This window comes from Eumetopias jubatus, unplaced genomic scaffold (assembly GCF_037043125.1).
Source record: "Eumetopias jubatus isolate StellerSeaLion01/CBP00866 unplaced genomic scaffold, mEumJub1_p1.0 scaffold_10, whole genome shotgun sequence".
NCBI classification, from domain to species: domain Eukaryota; kingdom Metazoa; phylum Chordata; class Mammalia; order Carnivora; family Otariidae; genus Eumetopias; species Eumetopias jubatus.
The window spans coordinates 33,702,750-33,729,009 of record NW_028274816.1 but is presented as its reverse complement, the minus strand read 5'-3'; the positions used below and the strand labels follow the sequence as shown (position 1 = coordinate 33,729,009).

General features: G+C 51.9%; 1 protein-coding gene across 1 annotated transcript in view; it reads right to left on the bottom strand.

Moving 5' to 3' along the window:
* The window catches only part of PLCG2 (phospholipase C gamma 2), a 139,637-nt gene that overhangs the window by 30,448 nt on the left and 82,929 nt on the right, over positions 1–26,260 (bottom strand). The window contains exons 13-26 of the mRNA XM_028095500.2: positions 25,124–25,244; positions 24,066–24,234; positions 21,060–21,164; positions 19,992–20,081; positions 19,281–19,456; positions 17,828–18,028; positions 16,743–16,862; positions 12,127–12,307; positions 10,448–10,519; positions 7,993–8,102; positions 4,904–5,000; positions 3,504–3,570; positions 2,561–2,718; positions 552–654 (exon numbers count right to left, since the gene is read on the bottom strand). Of these exons, the coding sequence (XP_027951301.1) occupies positions 552–654; positions 2,561–2,718; positions 3,504–3,570; positions 4,904–5,000; positions 7,993–8,102; positions 10,448–10,519; positions 12,127–12,307; positions 16,743–16,862; positions 17,828–18,028; positions 19,281–19,456; positions 19,992–20,081; positions 21,060–21,164; positions 24,066–24,234; positions 25,124–25,244 (1,770 nt within the window). The remainder of the gene's footprint in view (positions 1–551; positions 655–2,560; positions 2,719–3,503; positions 3,571–4,903; positions 5,001–7,992; positions 8,103–10,447; positions 10,520–12,126; positions 12,308–16,742; positions 16,863–17,827; positions 18,029–19,280; positions 19,457–19,991; positions 20,082–21,059; positions 21,165–24,065; positions 24,235–25,123; positions 25,245–26,260) is intronic.

Sequence of the window (26,260 nt, the reverse complement as noted above, 5' to 3'; positions counted from 1 at the left end):
AGGTCCTGCTTCCTGGAGCCTGTGACTGTAACTCATCTGGCAAAGGGACTTTGCGGATCGGATTAAATTAAGGAGCCTGAAAGGGGGAGATTATCTGGGACCTAAAGGTAGGGTCTGTGTATTAGGGAGAGGGAGATATGACCACAGGCCAGGGGATGCCAGTAGCCACTAGAAGAGGCAAGGCCCGGATTCTCCCCTCGAGCTTCTGGCCGGAGCAGGATCCTGCCAGCACCTGGACTGCAGCCCTGTTGACACTGAAGTTGGATTTCTGGCCGCCAGGACTGCAAGCGAGCAAACGGGGGGTGGTTTTCCCATCAAGCTTGCTGTAACTCAGAGCAGCAAGGGGAGACTCATGTGCCTTCTGGGAGTCTTCCTTCTGAAGACCCCAGAAGGGCCCGTTTCAGCTGCACACTTGCCCTGAGGACAAACTCCACTTAGAGCCATGGAGAAGGAACAGGAGTCTCTCTCACTTTGCCCTGTGACAGCCCCTGACTCCAAAGGAAACCAGGCTTTGCAGGGAAGGTTTGGGGCAGAGCCCAGGGAGGCCATACCTAGATTATCCTTGGTCTTGCTGGTCGGCTTGCAGTAGACTACCAGGTCCGAGAGCTCAATGGCGATGGACTGGTTCTTCTCCCAGTACTTCATGTTGTTCTCCTGTTGGAGCCAGCCCCCAGCGTCAGCCCTGAAGCTGGGCTGCATTTTCCTCCCCGGGACCCCGTCTCCCCCCCCCCCCCTTTTGGCCTCCTGCAGGCTCAGATCCTTAATACAGCTGGAAGTGTTCCTTTGCCCTACCCCTCCTCTCCTCCCTTCCGAAATTCCTACGTCGTTTCCACCCAGAACTGGGGGCTAGCTGGGTCCCTGGGCACAGCTCCCAAGAACAGCGGGGGGGGGGGCGAGGGTCTCCTGTGTCAGCACCCCACTCTCTTCAACTCTCTGCTCTGAGACTCCTGCCCCATCCATTCCCCTAAAACCATATTGTTAGAGTTCTCAAAGCCCACGACCTCCCAGCTTCGTGGGCGCTGCACATCCTGGTTTGAGCCCCCTCGTTGCTGCAGGCTACCTCTGCCCTCACCCATCACAGCTTGTGACAAAAGCTCTCCAGGCCCCCAGCCCCATGCCATTTCCCCTTGGAGGACACACTGTGCAATCGATCTCCATCTGTGTAAGGATGAGTGCTTGCTTCCCCCTAAACCAGACCACCTTCTCACGTTTCCCCAAATTCTGACTCTTTCTTCCTCTGGCCAAGGGGGAGCCTGGAGAGAAAATTATGTGCAAATGATACCCTTCACCATTTACAGCGCTGCTTAGCCTCAGGCCTCACACGCTAAGTGTGTGATGGGTATTACATAGGGTAGCCCCCATCTCCCCTGAGAGGGAGAATTTGTGCCCATTTTGCAAAGAAACTGCAGTACACAAAGGCTGAGCAGCGTATCCATGCTCCACAGCAAGCCAGGGATGAAACCAGATGCTTCTGCACTGGACCTCACCCTTGTTAGCACCTTGCTTTGTCCTTTATACATCATCTCCTGGAGAAGATTCTTCTAAAATCCCCCCAAGATCACATCCTGGGTCCCTCTGAACCACAGCAATGACCTCCTGCTCTCACACTGTACACACACCCCAAAATCATCCTTCCTCTGCCAGTCCATGAGCTCACTCCTGCTTCTGGGCTCTACCCAAATCATTCCTGCTCCAGGAAGCCTTCCTGGTTAACTCCAGCCAGGACTAGGAAAGGAATGGGGCCATGCACCACTTATGCCTAAAGCTGTCCCCAGGGAGCCATGTGCAGGTAGCAAGTGTTCAGGGGACAGCTGATGATTAGGTGAGAGAGGCTTCCTAACACCTGGTTAGGACAGCAGGAACTCGAATCAGACATGGGCTCAAACGCTGACCCTCTGTTTACTGGCTGTGCCCACTGGCCATATTGAATAATCTCTCTGTGCCTCAGTTTCCACAACTAGAAAATGAGGCTAACTGGAGTACCCCCCTCCTAGGGCCACTGAGATGTAAGCAGGGAGCCAGCAGTGAGCTGGGTGTTCATCGTGTTGGTTTCCTCAGGACTGGGGGGCGGGGAGAGGGGCTCTTCCCTGTTCCCACACCAGCTCCTCATACAGCCGGTGCTGCCCAGGGGCAGGATTCGGAATTGGGTGGGTTCTGTGGACTGGTGTTTTCTTCACCTTCACGTGTAATGAGAATTAGCAGATGTAAAAACCGATTAAAGGAGGAATGTAGATCAGAAGCAGAAGCCGTGAAGAGCCAGGCTTGATTTCAGAACCCTTCCTGCGGGGGTGGAGAGCCTTCCAGCGAAGTTGCATTTCTCTCTGGTAAGAGCAGTGGTAAGCGCTCTGCAGGGTCAGACAGGCCCCTAATAATCACTCTACCCTGAGCCTCCTGGAGAGTCAAACTAGCCGTAGCCTGCCAGGGGACCGCCAGGGTCCCTTTCCACTCCGTGACCGGCACACCTGTGGCCCAACCCCAGTCCATGTCTGCCCTGTCCTCCGGAGCCCGGACCCCAGCCCCCCACCTCTGCAGCGTGAGCCCAGCTGAGCCAAGTGCCCACCTTGGTGTCCATCTTCCAGGTGATCTCCCGGATGCTCTGAAACCACTCGAAGAGCTCTTCCACCTTGTCCGTGGCAAACTCCACTGGGGGGTCGCCCGGCTTCTTGGGCTCCAGGATAAACACAAACGGCTTCTGGTTTTTCCCGTGGGGGGCTTTCACTTTGGGGGAGAGAACAGTGAAAATCCTGAGTGGCCTGGATGGGAAGGCCAGACTTCACGCTGCCCGAGCCACGTCCTGCACAAACCCAACCCAAGTATAGCAGCTACAGGCCTGGTCCGTGGGGACAGGGGCGTCTGCCTTGTGGCAGGCAGGGTCTGGCCTCTCCCCTACATCACAGCCCGAGAGCGGGCCGAGTCGTGTTCCCTAGAAGTTCTGTCTGCGGCCTAACGGCCGTACCTCTACAAATGACCTTACTTGGAAAGAGGATCTTTGCAGATGTCCTTAAGGATCTTGAGAAGAGATCCTTCTGGATTTAGGATTTCCCAATCCAGAGAAAGGAGAGGGAAATTTGAGACACAGACACAAGAAAGACGGCCCCCAAAGACAGAGGGAGACATAGGAGCGTTGGAACCACAAGCCCAGGAGCACCAAGGATCTCCAGTGCCCACCAGAAGCTAGGAGACAGGCAGGCGATAGATTCTCTCTGCAGAGAAATTGTTTTCTAGAAAGAAAAGGCCACGCGAGGAGAAATTATGTGCTCAGTAATATCATCGGCTAAGATCTCTGAGCTCTTGTAGGCCAGGCGGTATTTTAAGCAGATTACATGCACCGGATCTCATTTAACCCCTATCACAACCTTTTAGGGGTACTAATTGTTTTATATGCGTGTTACAGGCGAGGCAACAGACTCTGACGGCAGTCCCCTCCCTGCCTGGGGCGCTTCCAATGCCCAGCGGTAGGGGACGTGGGTGGGAATCCATCCTCCGCCCGTAGGTGTACGTACCGACGTTATAGGTGTTGAGATCCAATATTCCCCTACAAAGAGACCCTAAGGGATTGTCTTCAATAATCTGTGAAGAAACAAGACATAACTCACGTTAGTCTTAACGGGAAGAATAAAAGGACAAGCAGTTTTCCAGGGCACACCGTTTAGCAGAGAGACAGCCTGTGGAGCTGTTTAAAATGCATTTTCATTACAGGATACATCCAGGGGGAGAGTGCTCAATAATGAAGTGTGTTGCCGACGGGGACCCAGCGGCAAGCAGGTGCCCGCAGGTTCAGCGGTTCATTTTCCAGTCTGTAAAAACGAGCCCTGTGAATTCTAGAACAGGTTCTGAAACACTTCCCATGGATCTGGTTTCAAAAAATAGCTTCAACCTTCATTCTGACATTATTATGAAAGGGGGCCAGCTAGCCTCCTGAAGCCCAGCTCAAGAACCTTCTGCAGCAAACCCAGGTCCTAGGGGCGTGATGCCCATGCTCTTGGGATCGGCCCTGGTCAGCCTTACCGCTGCATCTGCCACTGCACGTTTGATGCATCCCAGGGCCAGGGTGCAACAGAGAAGATCTTGCTCTCTGCATAGCTGGCAGAACCACATCTGCTCATTGCGTGGACTACCCCACCCCGACCCCTCCACCAGGGAAATGCTGATTGGGGAGGGGGTTGAGGCGTCGCATCCCGGCCTCTGGCCCAGCATGCTGAACACAGCCACAGTCCCAGCACCACACCTTTGTTTAGGCTGCACCTCCCACTGGAATTCCCTTCTGCCAGCCTTGCTGGTGATCTCTAACTTGACTTCTAAGGCTCAGATGTGCATTACTCCATGCAGTCTTCCCAGATTGCCCCAACTCCCTTAGGAAATTCCTTGGGCTCGAAAAGGCCTTAGAGTCCTCGTTACAGAGAGTCCGCCCTTGGTGCAGGGGGTCACCTACCCGCGGGTGCTCTCTGGGCCTTCTGGGCAAGAGGCAGTTAGGGGGCTGAAACCATGTTTGCAATGTCACCAGCAGGGCTGGATTCGCCTCCACTTAGGCCCGCCCTGCTTACTCACACCAAGCACGTTCGGGAACGTCTGGCGGCCACACAATGTGTTTCATGTGCAAGCGGCTTTAAGCAAAGGACAGATTCCCCACTTGGCCATTTTCACTCCAGAGGGAATTCTCCTGCCTACGCAAAGCCTTCCGGCCCAGCACAACCTGATTAAAACATGACGGGCTTGTCACCGTGACCTTCACCCACAACTGGGGGGGCAATCCCAATGTCCCTGTCACCCTGGTGTCCCTGTCACGCTGCTCCACAGGGACCCCACGGCAGCAGCATGTGCGGCACAGCCCTGCGGAGACGGCTCAGCAGATTCCTCGAAGAACAGGACGGGCAGGTCTCCCCATGCGGTGACCCGGACTCACCTGCTTCTCCAGCACCTCCACGTCGACTGTTGAAATATCCTCGACATAATTGGACGGGAAGTACTGCTGGATTCTGGTCCCATAGTCTCCTTTCCACCTAGATGAAAACAGAGGGCATCCAAAGGCCTTTGTGGGGCCGCGTTACGGATCCCTCACCGCTGGTTAGATCCCAGCCGCTGCGGTTGGTGGTGGGGGAGGCAGCAAGCGGCCAAGGGACCAGAGGGGGTGATCATTATCTGTGACAACCGAGCACTTCAAAGGATCCTCTGCTTTTTTTAATCAGCAATGCGTGAGTAGAGTGTCGGTGTCCTCCCCATAACACGATTCTAATGTTTGGTCAAGTACATCAAGAATTTTAATGCTTTAGGTAGACATCGGAGGCCATTTGAGGCAAAAGCTCAAGTCTAGAGCAAGCTCAACCCCATTTCAAGAAGGGCTGTGAACTTAGAGATAAAGAAGGTTCTGGAGCTAGACAGCCTGGAATCAGATTCCAGCTCCACCACCAACTGTAAAATGGGAATAATCCCAGTGCCTCCCTCAGAGGATTGTATTGGGACCAGAGGATTCTGCGTATGCTGAGTGTTTTGAACAATGCCCAGTCTACAGTAAGTGCTCAAACAATGTTAGTTCTTGTTACTCAGCTAAAATACCGCTCCCCTTGACCTTCTTCTCTTCCCTGTGACAGTACTGATAACAAGAAACATAACTGATCTATGTACGTGTCTCAACTCCACCAAACTGTGGTCACCTCTAAGGTTCTCCCCCCAAGCAGTGCCCAGGCATACGGGGCCACTCCCTCCAACTGCCCCCCCCCCCGTGGGTACCATGTACAACCAGGGGGCTCTTTCTCCAGAAGGTATCTCTGACCACGCCACACCCATAGCTCCCAAAGTCTTCAGAATCAAGCGTAGATGCTTTAGCCTGACCCCATGGACTCTTGGACCTTAACACCTGCCTCTCTGTGACTCAAACTTGACCTTCCTCCTAGACAGCCTGTTGCCCCCACCCTTCTGCCCCTGCCATGCTGCCTAGCTTCTATGCCTTTGTATCTCGCTTGTCCCTACTAACCAGCTGAGACTCAGCTCAGGCATGCCTCTTCCAGGGAGTCCTCCCTGACTGCTACCTAGGCCAAGTGTTCCTCCTCTGTGCTCCTGTGGCATCTGGCCCCACAACTGGGGAGGCAGTCTGTGCCTTTTATATAACTTCTACCTCCGTCTTCCCCACTATGTGAGACCGTTTCTTGATCTTAACCGAATCAGTACTCAGGGGTGGTGGGAAGCACTTACTAAACATTTGCTGACCTGAGTAAGCAGAGTGAGGACCGACTGCCCTGTGGCCTGGTGGAAAGAGAGGACTGCCAGACACCCTCATCCCATCCGTTTCTCCAGACCCCTTTCACGCAAACACTGGCTATATCCATGCTGACCATATGTACCGTTTGCCCAGAACTAAGTTCATACCTGTTGTCCAGGTGTAATTATTGACAATAACATTCCTTTTGCTCTAAAATGCATCCCAGTTTGGGCAATACCAATTCAGTCCCCTAGCCATATGGGCAGTAGGTTGGGAGGACGCACAAAAAGGTGGACGATGCTCCACTAGATGGTGCTGTTGCCACCAGAGCGAAAGAAACCAGGGGACCTCGGCAGGCAGTTCACCCACAGCCCCTCACCAAAGGCACTTACACCAGACTCTCAGCTCATCTCAAGAGCCCTGGAAATTTAGAGCACCCCACTTCAGACGTGTGGAAAGGCAGGAGGCAGTTCCACACATGGAAAAGTGTGTGCTTTAAAGAGGTCTACCCACAACTTGTCACCCAAACACAAAGGTCTACCCAAAAAGTCACCCACACACCCAGAACTGGGGCCTCGACAGAGGCAGGGTACAGGGCGGGTGGGTCCAGGGGAGACCCGGATCCTGGCCGTGCCCCTCAGGGAGAGACAGGTGGACGACAAAACAGTTGGCATGTGGAGGTTGGGAGCCTACAAGCAGGAGCTCCAGGCCCCCACCCCCAGCTTCAGCACATCACTCTGTTGTTACTTTTTCTCTTTTGACTCTGGGGACCCAGGTAAAATGTGGATTAGAACAAGGGCATTCTCAAAAAAAAAAAAAAAAAAAAATGAACAAACAAAAAACTTTGAAACCCCTGACCCTAGTACATAAATCAAGTTAGGAGTATGGGCTTTGGAGTCAGAAGGCCTGGCTTCGAGTCCCAGCCTGCTGGATGGCCCTGGCGAAGCTACTGTACCTGTCTGTGCCTCAGTTTCCTCATCTGTAAAATGCAGGTAACCTTTCAGGGTCACTGTGTGGGTTTAAGTAAGTTCTTTCAGATGAAGTTTTTAAAATAGTTCTTGACACAAAGAGGCCCTCAATTCAAGCCGCCATTCAGATCTCTAATTCAGGCCCCGCTGTCTTACGGGAAAAAGGGATGCCACACTTGCAAGGTGCTTCTTGCTCTATGGTAAGAAATAATCCTACAAGATCACCTACCCGGGGACTTATGGATGGGCAGCGAAACTTTTTCCCAGGTGGAGAGGGAGAAGAGGTAGCTGAACCCTGGCACACACCCAGGGAGCTCTGGCCTAAAAATGTCCCTGCTGCCATCCAGGGTAGGGCCACTGCACGGGACCAAGCAATAGCTTAAGAATTTGAATTTACAGCAACACACAGGCTCGCATAATGGGAAGAGTCTGCACTAGTTCATAGCTATACAACCTTAGAAAGCCCCATTTGCCACCTCTGTAAAGTGGGGGTACCCACAGTCAACCCCGAGGGTCATACCGAGAATCTGGAGAGACCACATATGAACATATGAAAGCAATTAGCATGGCCCTCGGCACCAGGGAAGGCCTAAGTGGTAATTTCTGCTATAACTAAAATGATATGTGATATGATGCAATAGATGGTTCTCAACACTTTTCTGAATAGAGCAGGTCTTAAGCCACCTTCCCAGAGAAGGCACAAAAGTCAAAGCCAGCCCAGAACGGCAGACAAAGGGGGTCCAGAGCTCAGCCAGCACCTGAACCTCACCCGCAAGAAGGGATAGGTCAAGTTCATCCAGCAAGCGGCCCAGCCCCCCTCAGCCTTACCAGCCCCAGGGCTCCTTGGAGACGTTGTGAATGAGGGCCCCACGGCAGAAGCTCAGCTCATCGCTTCGCTTGGCTTTGTAGTCATACAGAGCTTTCACGGTTCTCTGAGGCTTTCAGGGAAAAGAAGGAGGAGAACGTTAGGCTGGGAGACAGAAGCCGAGAGACAGCTGCCTTGGTTCTCGTTAGGAAACAGGATGCTTCAGCCCAAGGTTACAGCGCCATCTGCTGGTAGAGGGCAGGCACTGCATTGCAAAAGAGCCGCCAAACTCACCAGGGAGAGGGGTTGCGGACTGGCCCAAGGTCAACCAGCTGTTAAGTGGCTGAGCTCAGAAATCAATCAGTTAATGTGAGTTATTGCCATAGTTCATGATGTCCTGTAAGAAGCAATGTGGGTTCTAGAAGCTCTGCCATAAGAACTTCCAACCAGAGGTTCCAACCAGAGCTGGTTTTACCTGTGCATCTCCCTTCAAGGGTGGATACATCTTGCCCCCATGAACTTCACGGGTCACTGCCAGGCTCCAAGGCTGCAAGGTACAGCCAGTGGCAAAGGGAGGTGCCATATAATGGCTTCCATGAGGAGCAAGTCTCCAGCCTGACAGAGGGCAGGAGAGGTCCTAATGTCAGGTCCTTCGTTAACTAGAGAAATGACCCGTCCATCAGATGCCGAGGGTGGCAGGCGGCACAACAAAGTGACGAACAGCACATGCCTCCAAGCCAGATGGCTCGGGTGCAAGTTCCAGCTCCATACCTTCCTGGCTGTGCGGTGGGCATAGAAACAGCACACCACACATGGGGCTGCTGAGCATTAGTGAACTATCAAGTGCTTAGGACAATGCTTGTTATGTGGTCATCCATATGTCCCATTAGGACTGATCTAGTCATTCCAGTTCCTAGAACGCATCCAAAGGAAATAATGCAGCAGATGCCCAGTGCCTCACATGTGAAGTTCATTTTAATGTTAACCAGAACAGCAAAGACTAGAAATGACCCACATGGCCACTGACGGGATGCAGCTAACCTGGCACAGCCACCCAGAATATTCTGCAACATTAAAAACATTCTTTTTTTAAAAGTTAAAGTTGCAGTCCATGTGTTTCACCTAAATTACTTGGCTCACCAGTTTTAGTAAGAATGGTCATGAAGAAAATGAGCAATGGAGAAACCCACACAGGACCAAGGGGCAGGTGAACAGAATACAAATGGCAGGTGTGCGTGTGGTGGGGGGTAGGGGGGCTGCAAAATGCCTCTCCGTGCAGGCAAAGGCCCAGGAACGCGGACAGGGACTGAGTTCGCATGGTGAGACCAGGGCTAATTATTGGTCTTGTTTTCAAACTGGTGTTTTTTATTGTTGAACCATTTTCAATCACAGTAACAGCAATGATTTTATTTGTGAGGCACTCCCCCCTAGTCTGGCAGCTTGTGATCACGTTCAGCTACCATCGTGTTTCACTTGTCTCACTCAGTACAGGAAGATTTTCTCTACAACTTGGGTTGGTTGCCAGGATTTAAAAATGGGGAGAATTCACATAAAATATCCAGATTATTGGCTTGCAAAACCAGGAGACCTGGCCTGCTCTCTGGAAAGGTAGCAACTGAGTGCAAACAGGGCATAAGCTGCCCTCAAGATGAGGTGTGAGTTCCTCAGTTTACCACAGTGTCCACCATCCCCTGACATCCGGCTGACAGGTGGCCATGTCATCCTCACTACCGACACCTTCTTCACTTCTAATAAAAGTTCCCTAATAATTTTGCACACTCTCTCCCCTTGCCCACATCCTTCAAAGCCTTCATTTCTTGCTGGAAGGGATTTGCATTGGCTGAGGATTATAAATCTAAAAGAAGAGAAGAAATTCATGTCTGATTTCCACAGAGCCCGTCAGCAGGGCCCCTTCCTTAGCAAGAATTATACGTGAACTGTGTGCCAGGTGCAACCCCGCCCCTGCCGACCCAACAGAAAATTTGCCATTGTTCTTCCTCTGCAGGTTCAAGCAACGTGTGAGCTGGAACCAGAGCGAGGAGGAGCTGGGGGCGAAAATTTAAAGCCCACCCCACCTGCATGAAATCACACCACCAGCCGGGGTGGGAACAGGGGATAAGGTGCACACTGCAAAGAGGTCAGTGAACCAAGCGGAATTTGTAAACAGCACGGGCTCAGTCAGTGAGCAAGAAACATCTGAAAGACTTTTAATTAGAAGCCGTTTGGCCCAAAGGTGGTTCATCAAACCTCAGAATTTTAGCAAGGCACCGTCGCTTTTAGGTGAAATTCTATTAACCTCTTCCCTGAAACCCGATGTCTCATTGTCAGTCATCGTTTATTCTCAAAAAAATAAAATCACCTGGGAGGGGGCAAGTTTGCCCGAAAGCTCCCTTGCCCTGCTAGGCTGGGGGCGTGGGGTGGACTCTGCCTCATTCTAGGGACTGGGTCGTGGTGTGAATGGGAGAGCCAGCACTGTACCATAGACGGGTTGATTTCACTGGGATCCACATACATTCTGCTGACGTCATACAGGGAGTTTATGTCCCTTTCCTGAAAAAGAACAAAGCGAAATGAATGGAAGCATCCAAGTTCCTGGGGCAGCCTGACAGAGAGCAAGGGTTCTCGGCCACCCCCGGGCCGAAGAGGTGAAACCTCCCAGTTTTGTCGTGCCTCCTGGTAGAGACGGTAAAAAGCCGTTAAAAAGCTCCCCCCAAATTGGAAACCGCACCCCTAAAGGAGACAGGCCCCTGTGCTGGCCTACTCTGTGCCAGGCACTGCGGTCCTTTGTGAAAACCCAAGCCCGGGGAGCAGCGCGTGTGGGAGCTCCCCGCTCGTGCCGTATGCCTCTCCCTGACCCACGTTCCACGTCCGCGGTGGGACACGGGCCACCCCCTCCAAGGATCTGCACCATGGAAACTGGCAAATGCCATAAACCTGGACACGCTTCACATTTACCGGCTCACACTAAGACCCACCCTGCCCTCTCCGTCTGCACTGTCCCTGTCTCTCCGAGTCTCCTCTGGGCTTGTGCCACAGCCGCTCCCTGACCTAGAATCGGCTTTCCCCACAGCTGCTCACACCCCACTGCTCCCTGCTGTCAGGCCTGGGCTCCCGTGTTCCCCCTCCTCAGACCTTCTCCAACAGCTCCTAAGCTGCAGTCCTAAGCAGCATCCACCCTTGTTCTGTTGGCTTCTCTGTCATCCTCACTGCCCGGGACAGCTTCTTCATGTGACTGCAAGCTGTCTAGCTCCCCCGTCCAGAACCGAAATGTCCCAAGGCAGGCTTTGGTCCACCACACTGCCAGGAGCCACAATCATTCCTGGCCCATGGCTGGTGTATCCTGAATCTCTTTTCAATACATCAATGAACCGGGATGCCTGGGTGGCTCAGCCAGTTAAGCGTCTGGCTTCGGCTCAGGTCATGATCCCAGGGTCCTGGGATCGAGTCCCGCATCGGGCCCTCTGCTCAGTGGGGAGTCTGCTTCTCCCTCTGCCTGCTGCTCCCCCTGCTTGTGTTCTCTTGCTCATTCTCTTGCTGTCTCTCAAATAAATAAGTGAAATATTAAAAAAAAAAATACATCAACGAACCCATGTGACAGGGGCAGAGATAAGGTCTGTTCTCCGCTCAGAACCATCCAGTGGCTCAGAATAAAAGCCAGTGTCTCCCAGGGGCCTGCCCCGCACAAAGCAGTCCTTACTTATGTCTACCCCGACTCTGGCTCACTCAGTGCCGGCCACACCAGCTGCTTCTCTGAGCCTCCAGGCGTGCCCTCACCTCAGGACCTTTGTACTTGCTGTTCTTCCTGTCCGCAGCTGCACGGAACATTCTTCCATGAACTCTAGCGTCTGCTCAAAGATCTCAGTGAGATCTTTCCAGAGCACGCTCGGGAACTGTAGCCCCTTCCCCATCACTGCATCCACGTCTCCACCTGCCCAGTTTTTCTCTATAGTACGTGTCACCCTCTGACACATGATCTGTTTTTTTAATTTATCTCCTTTATTATCGGTCTCCCCTACAGTAGACTGCAAGCAGCATGAGGGCAGGCTCTTTGTCCCCAGGACTGAGAGCAGTACTGGACACGTGGTGAGTGCTCAATAAAGGTTTGCTGGAAGAACGGACAGATGAATGATACTCCCCCGAGCGAATCAACCACCTACCATATTGTAGCGCTCCAGGAGCTCAGGCGTCACAGGGTAGCGCAGTCGCATCTTCCGGTAGAGCGCATGCTTCTCATAGTAGCTGACGAGCTCCACGAGGCTCTCAAAGTAGGCAGAGGTCCCCAGCACAAAGTGCCGGCCATCCCGGTGGATGCGGCAATGCTTTACCTTGCCCCTGGCCCTGGAGGGGGGAGACCACACAGAGTTGGCAACCGAAATCCCAGAAACCAGACAGTTGTTCTATAAGCCCCACTAATTAGAAACCACCTAGCTCTCCATCCTAAGGGGACCAGATAAATGAACAAGGGACGGCCCTCCTGCGGAATACAGTGATGCGGGTCTTTTCAACACAGATACAGAAAAAGCTGTATCTTACAAGAAGTACGGAGTGACTCAACAGCTGGCTTCTCTTGTCTGGCCACTCCGCCCGCCCCCAGTTACAGGACGTGACTTTGGGAAGGTCCTGGTGTCCAGATCAGGTCAGCAGACAATGGCCCAAAGGCCAAATGTGGCCCCCACCTCCACCCCCTGCAGCCCCTGCCCTCGCTTTTGTAAATAAAGTTTTATTGAAACACAGCCACGTTCATCCACTTCCGTGTTGCCCGGGGCTGCTTTCACCCTACAGCGGCAGAGCTGAGTAGCTACAACAGAGGCCCCAGGGCTCGCCAGGCCTATGATATTTACCCTCTGGTCCTTTACAGGAAATGTTTCCTTATCTCTACTCCAGAACTCTGGGATTTGAGGCCCACATCCTTAAATCTTATCTTCAGTGGCCTAACTACTACAACCATGAATTTTTTTTTTTCCAAAAAGCAAACCAATCTTTATTGCCTCACCCTGCTGACATGAGAGGTGGGAAACCCCCCCCCCAAAAAAACCCCACAATCTTCAGTCTTACCAGCTTTTATCAGCAAGAATAGAAACATTTGGGAAATTAAGCTTTGACCCTACCTTTACAGCCAAAAAGCATCTTTTTAAACTGTCTCAAGGCATAATTACTATGGGTGAACTACTCATCTTTTAAAAACGTTAGAGGGGCGCCTGGGTGGATCAGTCGGTTAAGGTCGTGAGATGGAGCGCTGTGTTGGGCTCCTGTGCTGGGCATGGAGCCTGCTTGGGATTTTCTCTCCCTCCCTCCTCCTCTGCCCCCACCGCCACACCCCCCCCCCGCCGCCAAGCTTGTGCTCTCTCAAATAAATACACAAATTTTGCACCATAAAGATACTTTTTGTTTTAAAAAACACATACTGTTAAGCCATTTCTTCAGTAAGTCCTGTAAAAAATGTGCTAAAAGATTTCTGCCTCAGTGGCTTATTTGCAGTGATATTTCATTAGTATTTCTTTAAAAAAAAAATTGCTGAGCAGACAAGTTACAAGATAAAATATAGTATGATCTCATTTGTATTTTTTAAAATTGAACATTTAAAAAAAGGGAATCCCCACACACGAAATGGCACTGTATTTTCTATAGGTACATATACATGGAGGTCATTTTGGTTTTTTGTTTTTTGTGTTTTTTTTGGTTTTTTGTTTGTTCGTTTGTTTTGGAGTCCACATGGAGACACCAGTTAGAAAACTGTGCTTTCTACCAGGACAAGGACCCAGATGGGAAGGGCCACAGGGGGCTTAGCTTTACTGCAATGTCTTAATTTTTTCTAAGAATATATTCACGTAACCAAGAAATTTTAAACTTTTTACAAAAGCTCGCTAGGGCAGGGAGGCTCTAGGGCATGGAGGTTAGTTAAGAGTGGGGGTCAGGTTCTGGTTCCTTCTGGTAACCTGACTGCACCTCTGTCTCCCTGTCCACAGTGCCGGGGATGGACAGTTCCTGTGTCATGGCAAGTGTTAACACCGCCATCTGACAGCCCAGGGTAAGCCCTCTGCAATGTGTCCGGCACCCCGAGGGTAACCCATACATGAATGGCTAGGAAAACAGAACCAAGGTCAAGCCAAAATGAGCTTTCCTGGCAAGAGAAGAATCAAGAAGGGAGACAGAACAGGGCTGAGCGTGAATTGCACCTTCCAGCCCCCCTGGCTGCTACACGCCCGTGGACACTGTGACCTGAGGTCTTACTCAGCTCTGCCAAGAGGCCCCTGCTCCCATGTCCCACTGAGGTCCACTTTCCACTGATCACACCCAGACAGTAGCTTCATCTCTTTGCATAGACTTGAAAGCGGACATCTGTCCTCTCCTGTAGGTATCTATCCAGAAGTTCAGTCTGTGTTCTCAGAGCCTAGAACACCACCTGGCACAGGAGAGGTACTCCACAGATACTGGGGAGGGGGGGACGAGGAAGGGAGGGAAAGTTCCTGCAGACCTGTGTTCTCCTTCTGCCCGGAGCAAATCCCCACCTGGTCCCCCTCTGTCACCTGCCTGACCACTCTCTGTGGCGCTTTCCGCACAACATTACAGTGATGTGTTTATGTGCCTGACTCTCCTGCCCTGGGCAACACTTAGTGAGGGACAGTGACACCCACCCCACACCCTGTCCACAGTGGGTTAGAAAAAGTCTGTGTGTCCAGGCCGGGGCAGGGGGAGGTCATCTTTTGACTATTACAGTGACTGCGCCCCCAACAGGCATGCAGTGGGCGGAGACCAGGGAGGTTCACCATCCCAACACAATGGAAATAGCCTCCCCCTCCTCTCCTCCTAGAGACTCCAGGACCTCCTCACTGGCTGGTTCAGCCAGCAGGTCCTGACCACCTGCTGTCGGCAAGGCAACGCTAAGTAGGAGGGAACTGCTCCAGAGAAATACGCGAGTAACAGGACATTTCTCATTCTCATTCTCAGCCAACTGTTGGCCTCATGAGAGCAAAGACTGGGTGGTTTGTATCACTTCTGTGTTTTTGGAGCCCAGCACAGAGCCTGGCACATAGTAGGTGCTCACTGAACATATACTGATCCCTAAAAATTAAAAACTCCAGCTTTTAGGGTACCACCAATCTCACGGGGAGGGCAGATGCGCAAACAGAATGGTGGACGTATAAAATCAAGCCTCCATCTGGGGATCCCATCTTCCTCCACATGGTTCCAGTGAAGTGATTCCAACCATGGCCAACTTGAAGGTCCCCAGTCAGAACTATGACGCCCAGCTCAGGCCGGGGCCAGGGGGAATGGATGTATCACAGGACTCATCTTTTCTACTAGACACTGGTTCCCAAGGTGAAGCCAATGCAGAGTAGCACCACGACACACAGAACTAGTCTCCCGAGGATTGCCAGGTGAGACTTGGATCCAGGCCTGCTGGAAGCCAGCTTCACCTCTTGAGCATCTCAGCAAGTAACGAATAAACGCCCTTTTTTGGCTGCTTGGTTTCTGTCACTCGCACCCCAAAGCATCCTGATTGACAGAACTGCAGCACAACTCAATCCCCAACACCCAACATGGTGGCTGGTACAACAGATGTTCACTAAACATGCCCAATCCCATCTGGGTGGTGGAGGCGCCACCAGGAGCTTTGGGGCAAAGGGCAAGACGCCGATGCCAAGTAGCCCAGAGCCTCCCTGTTGGCAGCACAAAGCACAGAGGAGCCCTGCAGCCTGGAGCCGGCACACAGCAGGTGCTCGGTAAATGGCAACAATAATCACCATCACCACCACAACCCACTCACCCAAGAAGGCAGGAATGACGGGGAGAAGGCGGCAGCCTGGTAGGGTCACCAAGGGGGATGGGCCAGGGCAACAGCAATGGAAGGAACAGGAGCAGCCTGGGTGCACCAGGGCCCCTACGGTGCAGCCGGTCACCATCATCACCACATGCAAATGTGGGTCCAGAGCTCCACCTCCTCTCACTTCTCCTAAGAAATCTAAATTTTCAAGTGAAATTCCCCAGTATTTAACATAACCATGCAGGCTGAGGCTCAGTTTAGCCCGTAAACCTCTTGAGAACTTGCCATGAAGACAGCAGGCTTTGAACATGGATAAGTCCAAGTCTACAATTCTGCCTCAGCCCAGGACTAGGCGGCTCTAGACAGGTCGCTTAACCTCTCTGGGCCTCCATTACTTATAGTATCTCATCTACCCCCCTCGTGGGCTGCAGTGAAGGACTCAGGCAGATGAAGCCCCAACATCAGCCCAGGGTCTGGAACGTTAGTTAGGAACTCAATACACTGGGGCAGGGGAGATGGAGGGGCAGTGTAATGACCTGGGTCTGAAACCACCCCCCAACACTGTCACTGGTGGAAACCAGAGGAATCAGGGGTCTTGGGGTGGAATTAAAGTAGAGAACCACAGTCCTAGAGATGGTTGGTCCATACAGCCTTCCCACTGCCAAGGCCGGGTAGCAAGGGCAGAGGGGAGGAAAGCCGGTCCGTCACATCACTGCTCTGTGCTGCCGGGGCTGCCTGGGTCCAAATCCCAGCTCCACCACTTACTGGCTGCACGTGTCAGCAAGTTACTCAACCTCTCTGTGCCTCGGTTTCCTCCCCTGAACAGTAAGGATCATGGTCCTAAAGTTGCTGGAAGACGGAATGAGTCCACAGAACAGGCGCTACTCTCAAGGACACAGACCCGGGCCCCACACCCTGACAGCTCCCATTAGCGGCCCTTGCTCCCCACACCTGTCCTTCCCAGGCCTCCTCTGCCGAGCGAGAGCCGGCCCCCACCCGCCCGCTCACCTGAAGGTGATGGCGTAGGAGTCGGTGCCCTCCCGCCTCCGGATCAGGAAGGCGCCGTCCCGGGGAACCCTCATTAGCATGTCCTCTGCTTCCCCGCGGCTGAGCCCGTCGTAGTACCACCTGCGGCACGGGGAAACGGCCACGTGAGAGCGCCACCCACCGAGCGGGTGGCACTGGGCTCCGAGGATACCTGGAGTATGGCCCCAGAAACCACCACGGAACTTACACCGTGGGCTCCCCCACCCAAAAGCGCCGCTAAAGACAGCAATTTTTTTTAGGAGACCACCAAGATGTAGCCCGGGTAAAACATTCCTATGGTAGGTCTGCTTGGAGCGTGAGAGAATAAATTTAACTGTGTCCTCCCGCCCCATCAGCCTGACTCAGGGCCAGCATCCATCACTGCAGAGAACAGAAAATCGGAGGCCGAGAACACAGGGAACAGAGTTTTAGAAAGGTCTTTTGGTTTGGCTGGTCTTTGGTTACTTTCAAAGATATGAAATAGCAAATTTTAAAAGGCAATCTATATGAATATAGACAAAAGTGAGAAAGCTGCTACAAGTTACAAGGACTCTCAGTAAGGTACATTTTAGCAGGCTTCTGCTTAAAAAGAGCTCCCCCCCGCCCCGCAACTTATTTCCAGAATTGGTTAACCCTTTGCAAGGCATAACTAATATTCATTTCACTGGATAAGAAATGAAGGGGAAATGTGTACAATTACTTTCCTTCTTGTTCACTTTCACAGTGAAAAGGAATGAGCTTTGACAAGCAGAATGATATCACCCGGCCAAAATTCACCTCCGAAAATCAGAGCCCGAGAGCTCAGGACTGTGAAGGTAAAGGAGAAGAAGGGCAGGGAGAGGCCGAGGGAAAGAGAAAGTAGGGGGAGTAGGTGTTTGGAAACTGGGGCCATCCTGGGGAATTTAAGAGATCCCAGGGGACCTGGGTGAGGGGCCTCGTGGGAAGCTAGGCCCCAGCACACCCACAAGACTGGCTTTTCTGACTGGGAAGCCCAATCCACCTGGGCGTCTGCACCCACTAAACCTGGCGCTTGAGGTCTGCTGCCCCGGGAGCACAGGCACACATACGGCTTTGACTCGTGGGGGTTGGGGTTGGGCACAGGGTCGGTGAGCCGAAGCTCGAACTCCGTGCAGCGCAGGTGCGTCTCGCGGTAGTGCTGGATGAGGGCATAGATGCTGGTGAACATGATGTTGTCAGTCAGGAAGTACTTCATGGTCCCACCCTCCATGGTGGAACGGATCCGGCAGTGCTGGACCCGGCCAGACCGCCTGTCGGGAGAGGGACAGCATTAGCACCGAGGCTGGGGCCCACCGGCCCTGCCTGTACCCAGGGTGTCAGAGAACGTGGCGAGGGAGGGAAGGGGGGGTGGCCAGAACTGTGGCCAGGGGCACTGACGGGGAGGCACTACATGCGGCCACACAGGCCTCCCTCTGCTCTTAGAACAGGCTTGGGCTTTAGCGCAGGCTGGTCCTTTAGCCTGGATTCCAGAACATTCTACCTACTTCGTCCACCTACTTTTACCTACATAACTCCTAACTCTGGAGCCAGATGGCCTAGGTGTAAATACTGACTCAGCCACTTATGTGCTAAGTGACCTTGAACAAGTGACTTGTCCTCTCTGAGCCTCCACATCATCATCCTGTGGTCTGTCCTCGCTGAGCTGTCCTGAGGACTGAACAAGGTCACACACAAAATGTGCCTAGAATGCTGTCTGGCACATGGGAAGCATCTTGTAGGTGTAAGCTGTCACTATTATAGGTATGTTGTTATAATGGGTCTCCAAGGAAACACCACTTCTTGCAGGAAGTCTTCCCTGACGACTCCCGCCCCCAACATTACATCAAGCCCTGCTTTTACGGACTTTTGTAACATTTAGCATTTTTTGCATTGCACGTATCACAACTACAATTATAGAGAATCAATTCCTTTTTCATTGTCTATTTCCCTGACCAGACTCTAATCTCCATCAGGACAGGGATCCTGTCTGTCTTACCGTAGTGCCCAGCACAGAGCAATCACTCAATGAATACCCTTTAGTGAATGAAGGTACTAATGAGTGAGTGAGTGAGAAAGCTCACAACAGCTCCATAAAGCCACCTTTAGGATCTCTATTTTAGGGACAAGGAAACAGAGATTGCAGGAGGTTGAGTGACTTACCCAGGGGCACCCCACCTGCTCTAGAGCCAGGACTGGAGGGTTGGGGGTGTGTGAATGAGGCCACATTGTCCTTAGTGCAGGGTCAGATCCTGTCATTACTTAAAATGTTGATGATACTGTGTTCATCGTGGATTTTTCATTACTTCTGATTTTTAAAAAATACTGCATTGAAATACCACTAATCTTGATCGCTAAGTGTCCCGGCCCTCACCTGCCTCAGCCCACCCCTGCCCCGCACGGATTCCTAAAAGAAGCTCGGGGTTGTGGGCTAGGCCCGAGCTCGCACAACTTGCCGCATGCTCCCCGCAACCTCCCCCCGCCACTGCCCTGGCCAGCCGCGAGGGGAAGGCAGCATGCCCCTACCAGAAGGACAGGGTGTAGTCGTTGGGGAAGGTCTTGCTCTCCCGCACCAGGAAGGTCCCGTCCTTGCCCCCCGTCTCCGCACAGTATTCCTGCAGCAGCTTCTCGGCACTTGTCCTCTTTTCTACCTTCTTGTGGAACCACTCCTCCCCAAAATGCAGCTCTGTCGGGGGTGTATCCTGGGCCACAAAGAGGAGTTTCTGAAAACCTGGCTCGGGACTGGAGAGCAGACAGGCTGGCTTCAGCTTGCCCTCACCCCAAGAAGTCTGGGAAGATGGCTTCCACTGCCCTCCCTTGCCTGCCATCATGGGTGGTGGCCTCCTGGAATCCTAAGACATGGGCTAAGGGGTCCCCGGTACAGGTTTCAACTCTATTGTATAAGGAGTCTGAGAGCGATAATGCCCAGGGGGCTGCACTCAAGAAACAGCACCAAGGATGGCCAGGAGCTGGAGGGGAGAGGGCAGGAAAGCTGGGAATGTGGCTGGAGGTGGGGCTGGACAGAGCATCCAAAGGTCCTCCCCTCCCACTCGGAGCACAGACCCATCAGGCCCTTCAGGGAGCAGCAAAGAACCACTTGAATCTCATTGGTTGCCCAGCCAGCCAATCAGAAAAGAGCCAGGCAGACCTGGGTACCAAAGAGGCAGCTCCTTGGGCTGAGGATGTTGGGGCCTGGGGGCCATGGAGCAAGGACAGGTTGGAGGCTGTGTCCCCTACCTGGGGCAGCTCCTCTTCTGCAGTCTGTTCAATATCGTCACTGAATGACAGCTTGGCACTGGCAATGGCACAGTAGTGCCGAGTCCATTTCTAGAAAGGGAAACCAACATTAGCTCTCCCCTCCGTCTCTGCCCCATCAACTCTGGGGCCCCGCCCGGCATGACCCCAGGATTTAAGAGGGATGAACCTTTCCTGCTTTTCATGGACATTTATGGTGGTTTCATGGAATTCCATCCCCTTCAAGACGTTTCTTTTAAAACATCTGTTTTTGGGTTCTTTTGGCATTTTCAGGACTTTTTTAATTCACTGTGTCTAAGGGTTGATACAACTTAGTATCAAATTTCTAGTTCATGTTTATTTAATGTGAAGCCTTTTATGAAAGACGGGATTGTTTTTTGGGTCTCGTGACTGTCTTTTTGTATTACCTCCACTTTTTATGACTTTCAAGATTTCTCAGCCAGTCTGTCTAGCGACTCTTCAACATCTGTGACTTAATCCTTTATTTAAACATTAACAATTTTTATATTCCTAGGATGTAAGGACAGACATATCAAAATATATGCAAATGGATTGGTATGTTAGGTTAAGAGACGTGAGAAGTGGCATTAGCATTCAAAATGCATTCCTCTCACCAAAATAAGGGTTCTGCAGGAACTGTGCCAGATTGAAGGGTACTAAGGAGTTAGGACAACCAAATACACTGTCACATCCTGGACTGAACCTTGGACCAAAAAAAGGACATCAGGAGACCAACTGGTAAAACTGAAATAAGGTCCACGAATTAATTAGTGGTATTGCACCAATGTTCATTTCCTGCTTCCAATAATTACACTCTGGTTATGGAGGACGTTAGTATTTGGGGAAGCTGACTGAAGAGCATGTAAAAATTCTTTGTGTTTGTGCATGTAAATGCATAGTATATTATGTGAAATATAAAGTAATGTCAAAGTAAAACATTAATAATGCAAAAAAAAGGTCAAAATGGGAGTAAGAGAGGAATATTCTCAGAGTTCTCTAGTAGGCCTCAGATGCACTCAAGGCTCTGAGAAGGGGTGCAGGGAGACCCACCTGGTCGATGGAATCCCACATGTACAGTTCACCCTGTTGCTTGTGCTCATCTTTTTTGTCCTCCATGTCGACATCCACGTCGCCTCGGGGGCCCAGCTTCTTATGCTGAGGGGAAAAAATACACATAGCCTGTCTCCTTCAAGACCCAAGTTTAGGATCTTTGAGCCAGCAAGCACTCATCCACATCAGCCAGCCAGCCAGCATCTATCTGTCGCATCCACCTCAGGGCCTTTGCACTGCCTGTTCTCTCCACCTGGTTTCTCTCTCACTACATTCAGCTCTCTGCTCAGTGTCACCTCCTCAGATGAGCTTTCCCTGACTACTTGATCTAAAAATAGCCTCCACTCCCCTTTCCATCCCTGTCACTCTCTGGCCCCTGGGAGTTATTTTCCATACTCTTGGCCCTTTGTGTATCTGTCTATCTGTATTCTGGCTTCCCTGCCAAAAAATATAAGCCTCACCAGGGCAGGACTTCGTGCTGTCCCCTGTTGAATCTCCTGTGGCAGTTCAGCAAATAGTAAGTGCTCAATAAACATTCAGTGTATCAGCAATACCACCTGCATGCCCCACATTCTCTGGCACACACAGGGAAAGGCAGGAACAGCCTGTCCGGGAGCCCAGACTGCAGGGCAGTGGACTACATACCGGGGATGCATAATTAAGCTGCTTTATCAGCTGTGTGACCCTAGGCAGGAGGCTGCACTTCTCTGGGCCTCACAGTTCTCACCAGGGAGACTAAGACAGTGACTACAACAACCTACATCCAGGTGGGTACTGACACCCACCCAGGCCAGCATTTGTAAACACTTGATTCCGGTGGCCCGGTGGAGGGAGCTCAGGATTGGGAGTCTGTCCAGGGCTCGAATGTGGGGCCTTACTATAGCTGTGTGACAACTAGTTTCAGTCTCAGTCATTTCCTCTATGAAATGGGGTTAACGACAGCCCCTGCTGGGTCCTGTCAGCTAATGGGCATGAAAGACACCTGTCAACACTGAGGCATGATGTGTTTCATTTTGAACGGCCTTGAATTACTTCTTGGGCAAGAACTAACCACAACCTCAGCTAAGCGACCTTCTAGACCTCAAGGTCCCCATCTGGAAAGTGGGCCCAGGGCCTGGGATTTGCCACCTCTCAGGGCTGTAGGAGACTGGGCAGTATTTAGTGTCATGCCTAGCCAGGCTCACAAATGCTATTCCTGCCCTCTTTCCTGAAACAGGAGGGAGCCAAGAAGTACCAGCAGGAGGCAATGGGTGCTCTGACCGGGGCTGTCACTACGTCACACCCTAAAACAAGAGCCAGAAAACCTCTGGGGACACACAGAGAACAGTCAAGAAAGCAAAGGTACAGAGAAATGCAGACTCACTGACCTAATGCCTGAGAAGCTGTAGACCCTCCCGAGCCGAGCTCCTTTGGCCTCTAGTCCACCTTCCCCAGGTTGGAAGTTTCCCTTGGTGTCTCAGGGAAAAGTGCCCCAGGGTCTTAGCCAAATCCTGTAGATATGCTGGTGCTTTTACCCTGAAGGCACCAACACCCCGTCCTCTGGATGAACCTCTGAGAAAGCTCCCTCACACCATTTGACACGTCTCTGTTGACAGGTCTGTCTCCCCACGAGACCATGACTTCCTGGCACACAAGGATTATACCCAGTGCCTCTTGATGGCCCAGTGACAATCTAGGGAATGTGCCCCGTGTTCATACCACCACACGTTTGTGGATGTTATTCCCCCAACCTGAGAGCACTGCCCCCTCTCTGCCTAATAAACATCTGTCCACTCTTCCATATGAACCTGCTACTTGTCAACAAAATCCATCCCACTGCTTCTACCAACGGCCACCCAGCGGGAGACTTCACGTCCAGCCCCCTTTGTGGGAGGTGTGGTCAGGTGACAGTTCTCACACACAGGGCAGCACAGGCTGGGAAATACCAACCTGCATCCTGCTTATTTGCCAGAAATTGCGGACCTTGGACACACTCACGTTGCCCTTTCCATGGGCTGGAGCTCAGGTGAGCCTACAACTCAACATCAACCCCACACACGGGGACAATGCCCCAGGGCAGACCCTCCACCCAGTTTCTGTGCGAGGGACCTCCTTCAAAGTTGGGGAAGATGATGGGCCCCTTTCTCAGAACAACATTGATAATGCATAGAATAAGAGAAACTATACTGAAATACAGTTATTAACATATCAAATATTTATAATATAAACAGATGTCCTTCCTTATTAACTTTTTATACAAGATCTAGAGTCAAATCTATTAACTACCATAATTTCAAAGTAGTGATGAGGACAAGATCATTTTGAGATATTCGTAGTAACTGTAAACATGATATGAAAATATCCATGATTTCCACTGGTGACAAAGCCCCAAGTGGCTTGTTGCCAATATTCACAATGGAAGGAAATGTTAAGTTTTACTTACAGGTTAATCAAAGTAAAGAGGCAACATTTTCCCCCAAAGTTCACATGCTACCATATCCCAGATTCTAACTGTGGATTCTCTGGAGGGGTCTACAGAACCCCAGCTGAAAATCCTTTCCCTAGGAGACTGTAGAACAAGATAAGAGGGTGCTGGTTCCCTTGATAGCCTTGTGGACCAGAGCTCAAACCTTCTAGAACACTCTCCCTCAGCCAAAGAAGAAATGACCTCTCCTATGCTTTAAGCCACTATATATCTGGTCTCTCTTAGTAATACAGATCGCCTCTCCCCGGTGTCCCTGGCACTCTCGGGCACGGCTGATCCTTCATCCCTCCCCATAGCACTTGGCAAGCCACCCCCTTCGTCCATTAGCACAAGCAGCCTTTTGGGGCAACTGTCTCCCTCCAGTCCATGTCTATCTCACACACTGGACTGGGACACAGAGGCACCCAGAGGTGAAATGACCCTGCCCAGCGTCGCTGAGGGAGTTAGCAAGGAGAGCTGGTGTGAGTCCAGGCAGTGGGACCAGGAGCCTGGGCTCTGAGCCACCTGGTCTCCTGAGTGACAGGCCACCCAGGGCCACCTACCTTGATGATGATCTTCTCCCGCAGCTGGCTGGGTGAGGGCAGCTGGTCCGCGCTGGCCTCCGTGGGCTTCGTCAGCAGCTGGTCGCCAAACACCTCCTTGAACACCCTGGCCATGTGGCGCTGCTGCTCCACGCAACAGTGCTCCTCGATGGACAGGATCACGGGGAAGCTGTGTGCGGGCAGAGCCAGCTCAGCTCAGCAGGGGGCGGGGACCGGGAACCAGAGGTCACTGGTTTCCCAGAGCCAGCCTCCTCCCCACGCCAGGACCAGGGAGGGACTTGCACTTTTGGCCTGTAGGGGGCGCCAACGCTCAGCTGAAGATTTGTTGGGTGCAACCCGAGGATGGAGGCGGGGCAGAGTGTGTGTGTGTGTGTGTGTGTGTGTGTGTGTGTGTGTGTGAGAGAGAGAGAGAGAGAAAGAGAGAGAGAGACACTGTGACTGTGTGTGACTGTGTGTGAGACTGTGACTGCATATGACTGTGTGTGAGAGACTGTGTGTGTGAAACTGTATGTGACTGTGTGTGTGTGTGTGTTTGTGTGTGACTATGACTGTGTGTGAGACTGTGAGACTGTGTGTGACTGCGACTGTGTGTGTGTGAGACTGTGACTGTGTGTGTGTGACTGTGTATGACTGTGCGAGAGACTGTATGTGACTGTGTGAGACTGTATGACTGTGGCTGTGTGTGTGTGTGTGACTGTGTGTGAGAGACTGTGTGTGAGACTGTGTGTGACAGTGACTGTGTGTGTGAGACTGTATGTGACTATGTGTGACTGTGTGAGACTGTGTGTGTGTGACTGTGTGTGTGTGAGACTATGTGACTGTGTGCGACTGTGTGTGACTGTGTGAGACTGTATGTGACTGTGTGAGACTGAGACTGTGTGACTGTGACTGTGTATGTGTAAGACTGTATGTGACTGTGTGTGACTGCGTGAGGGAGACTGTGTGTGACTGTGTGTGTGTGTGTGTGTGAGAGACTGTGTGTGACTGTGTGTGCATGCACGAGGGCGACTGTCCACCTTTCCCTTAAAGACGAACCACCAGGAAATCAGTCAACGGACCTTGAAGTGACAAAGGCATGGTCTTTGATGGCCTGCACGACGTCATCAAACTTGATCTTGGTGGTCCGTGTCCAGCCGTGGTAGATGATGGGCTTCCCGTCCGGCCCATCCCAGCAGTCCACTGAGGGAAGAAACGTGTAGTCTCAACACCCGGCCTGTCTCTCCCCACCTCAAGAGTCCACTGATGGCAGTCACACTGTGGAGGGGTGGGCAGCTGCAAGCTCGGCCCCGGCCCCCCACCATGGCTCAGTCACTAGGACATGGGGGCCACACCCAGTAATTCCCCTCAGGGGGCAGCAACACGAGGACCCCCGTTATCTGTGTACGTGCATTACTCCTGCAGTTACGGGAAGACTCTGGTTGCTTAATTAAAGGTCCCCAATACATTTGTCCCAAAGAAACTAATTTCAATGTTTCCTTTTTTTTTTAAAAGAGATTTGTAACGTGGGATTTTTTTCTGATTTCACTTGGCTTGCTTTTTCTAATGGAAATAATAAGAGCAATGAAACGTTTACTTTTTTAAAGTTCACAGGAAAATATTCCAACAGAACTTGATTATGTAGAAGGTGAACGTCCCCTCTATTTTCAACCCCCAGAGGTAAGAGGAGCTGACCGTTTCAAACTTGATTTTTTCACATTTGCTTTTTTCTGGGGTGGAGGGCATACATCAGGCAAACGTCTGTAGGAATAAGCGCCATTCGAGTCTGATGCTCTGATGAATGTGCTTGATAAAACTGGAACTTCCATCAGTGCTCTGTGCCCTTTCTCAGCCCAGTACACCCACCCGCCTTTGGTGGCGCAGTCAGGCCAGGAGGAAGCAGCGGGCTCCTGAGTGCGTCCAGGGGCCTGGATCGTCTGTGCTGGGGTGACTGTGAGCAACTGTGAAAAGCAGGTAGGCCAGATGCTAAAACATAGAGGGCTCCTGCCTTCCTCAAATAACAGCCTGGAGGGAAGCTGAAGGAGAAAATAGCGTAACAAAGCCATCTTTGGTACTGGACTCCCAGCCCTGCCACTACATCAGGACATTCTCTAGATGCCCCAAACCACTGCCTCAGGGTTTCTGACTCCAGCCCAGCCAGGCTCAACACCATACCTTGTCCAGGGGGAAATCTTCTGGGGAAAGGTGCCTAGCATTTG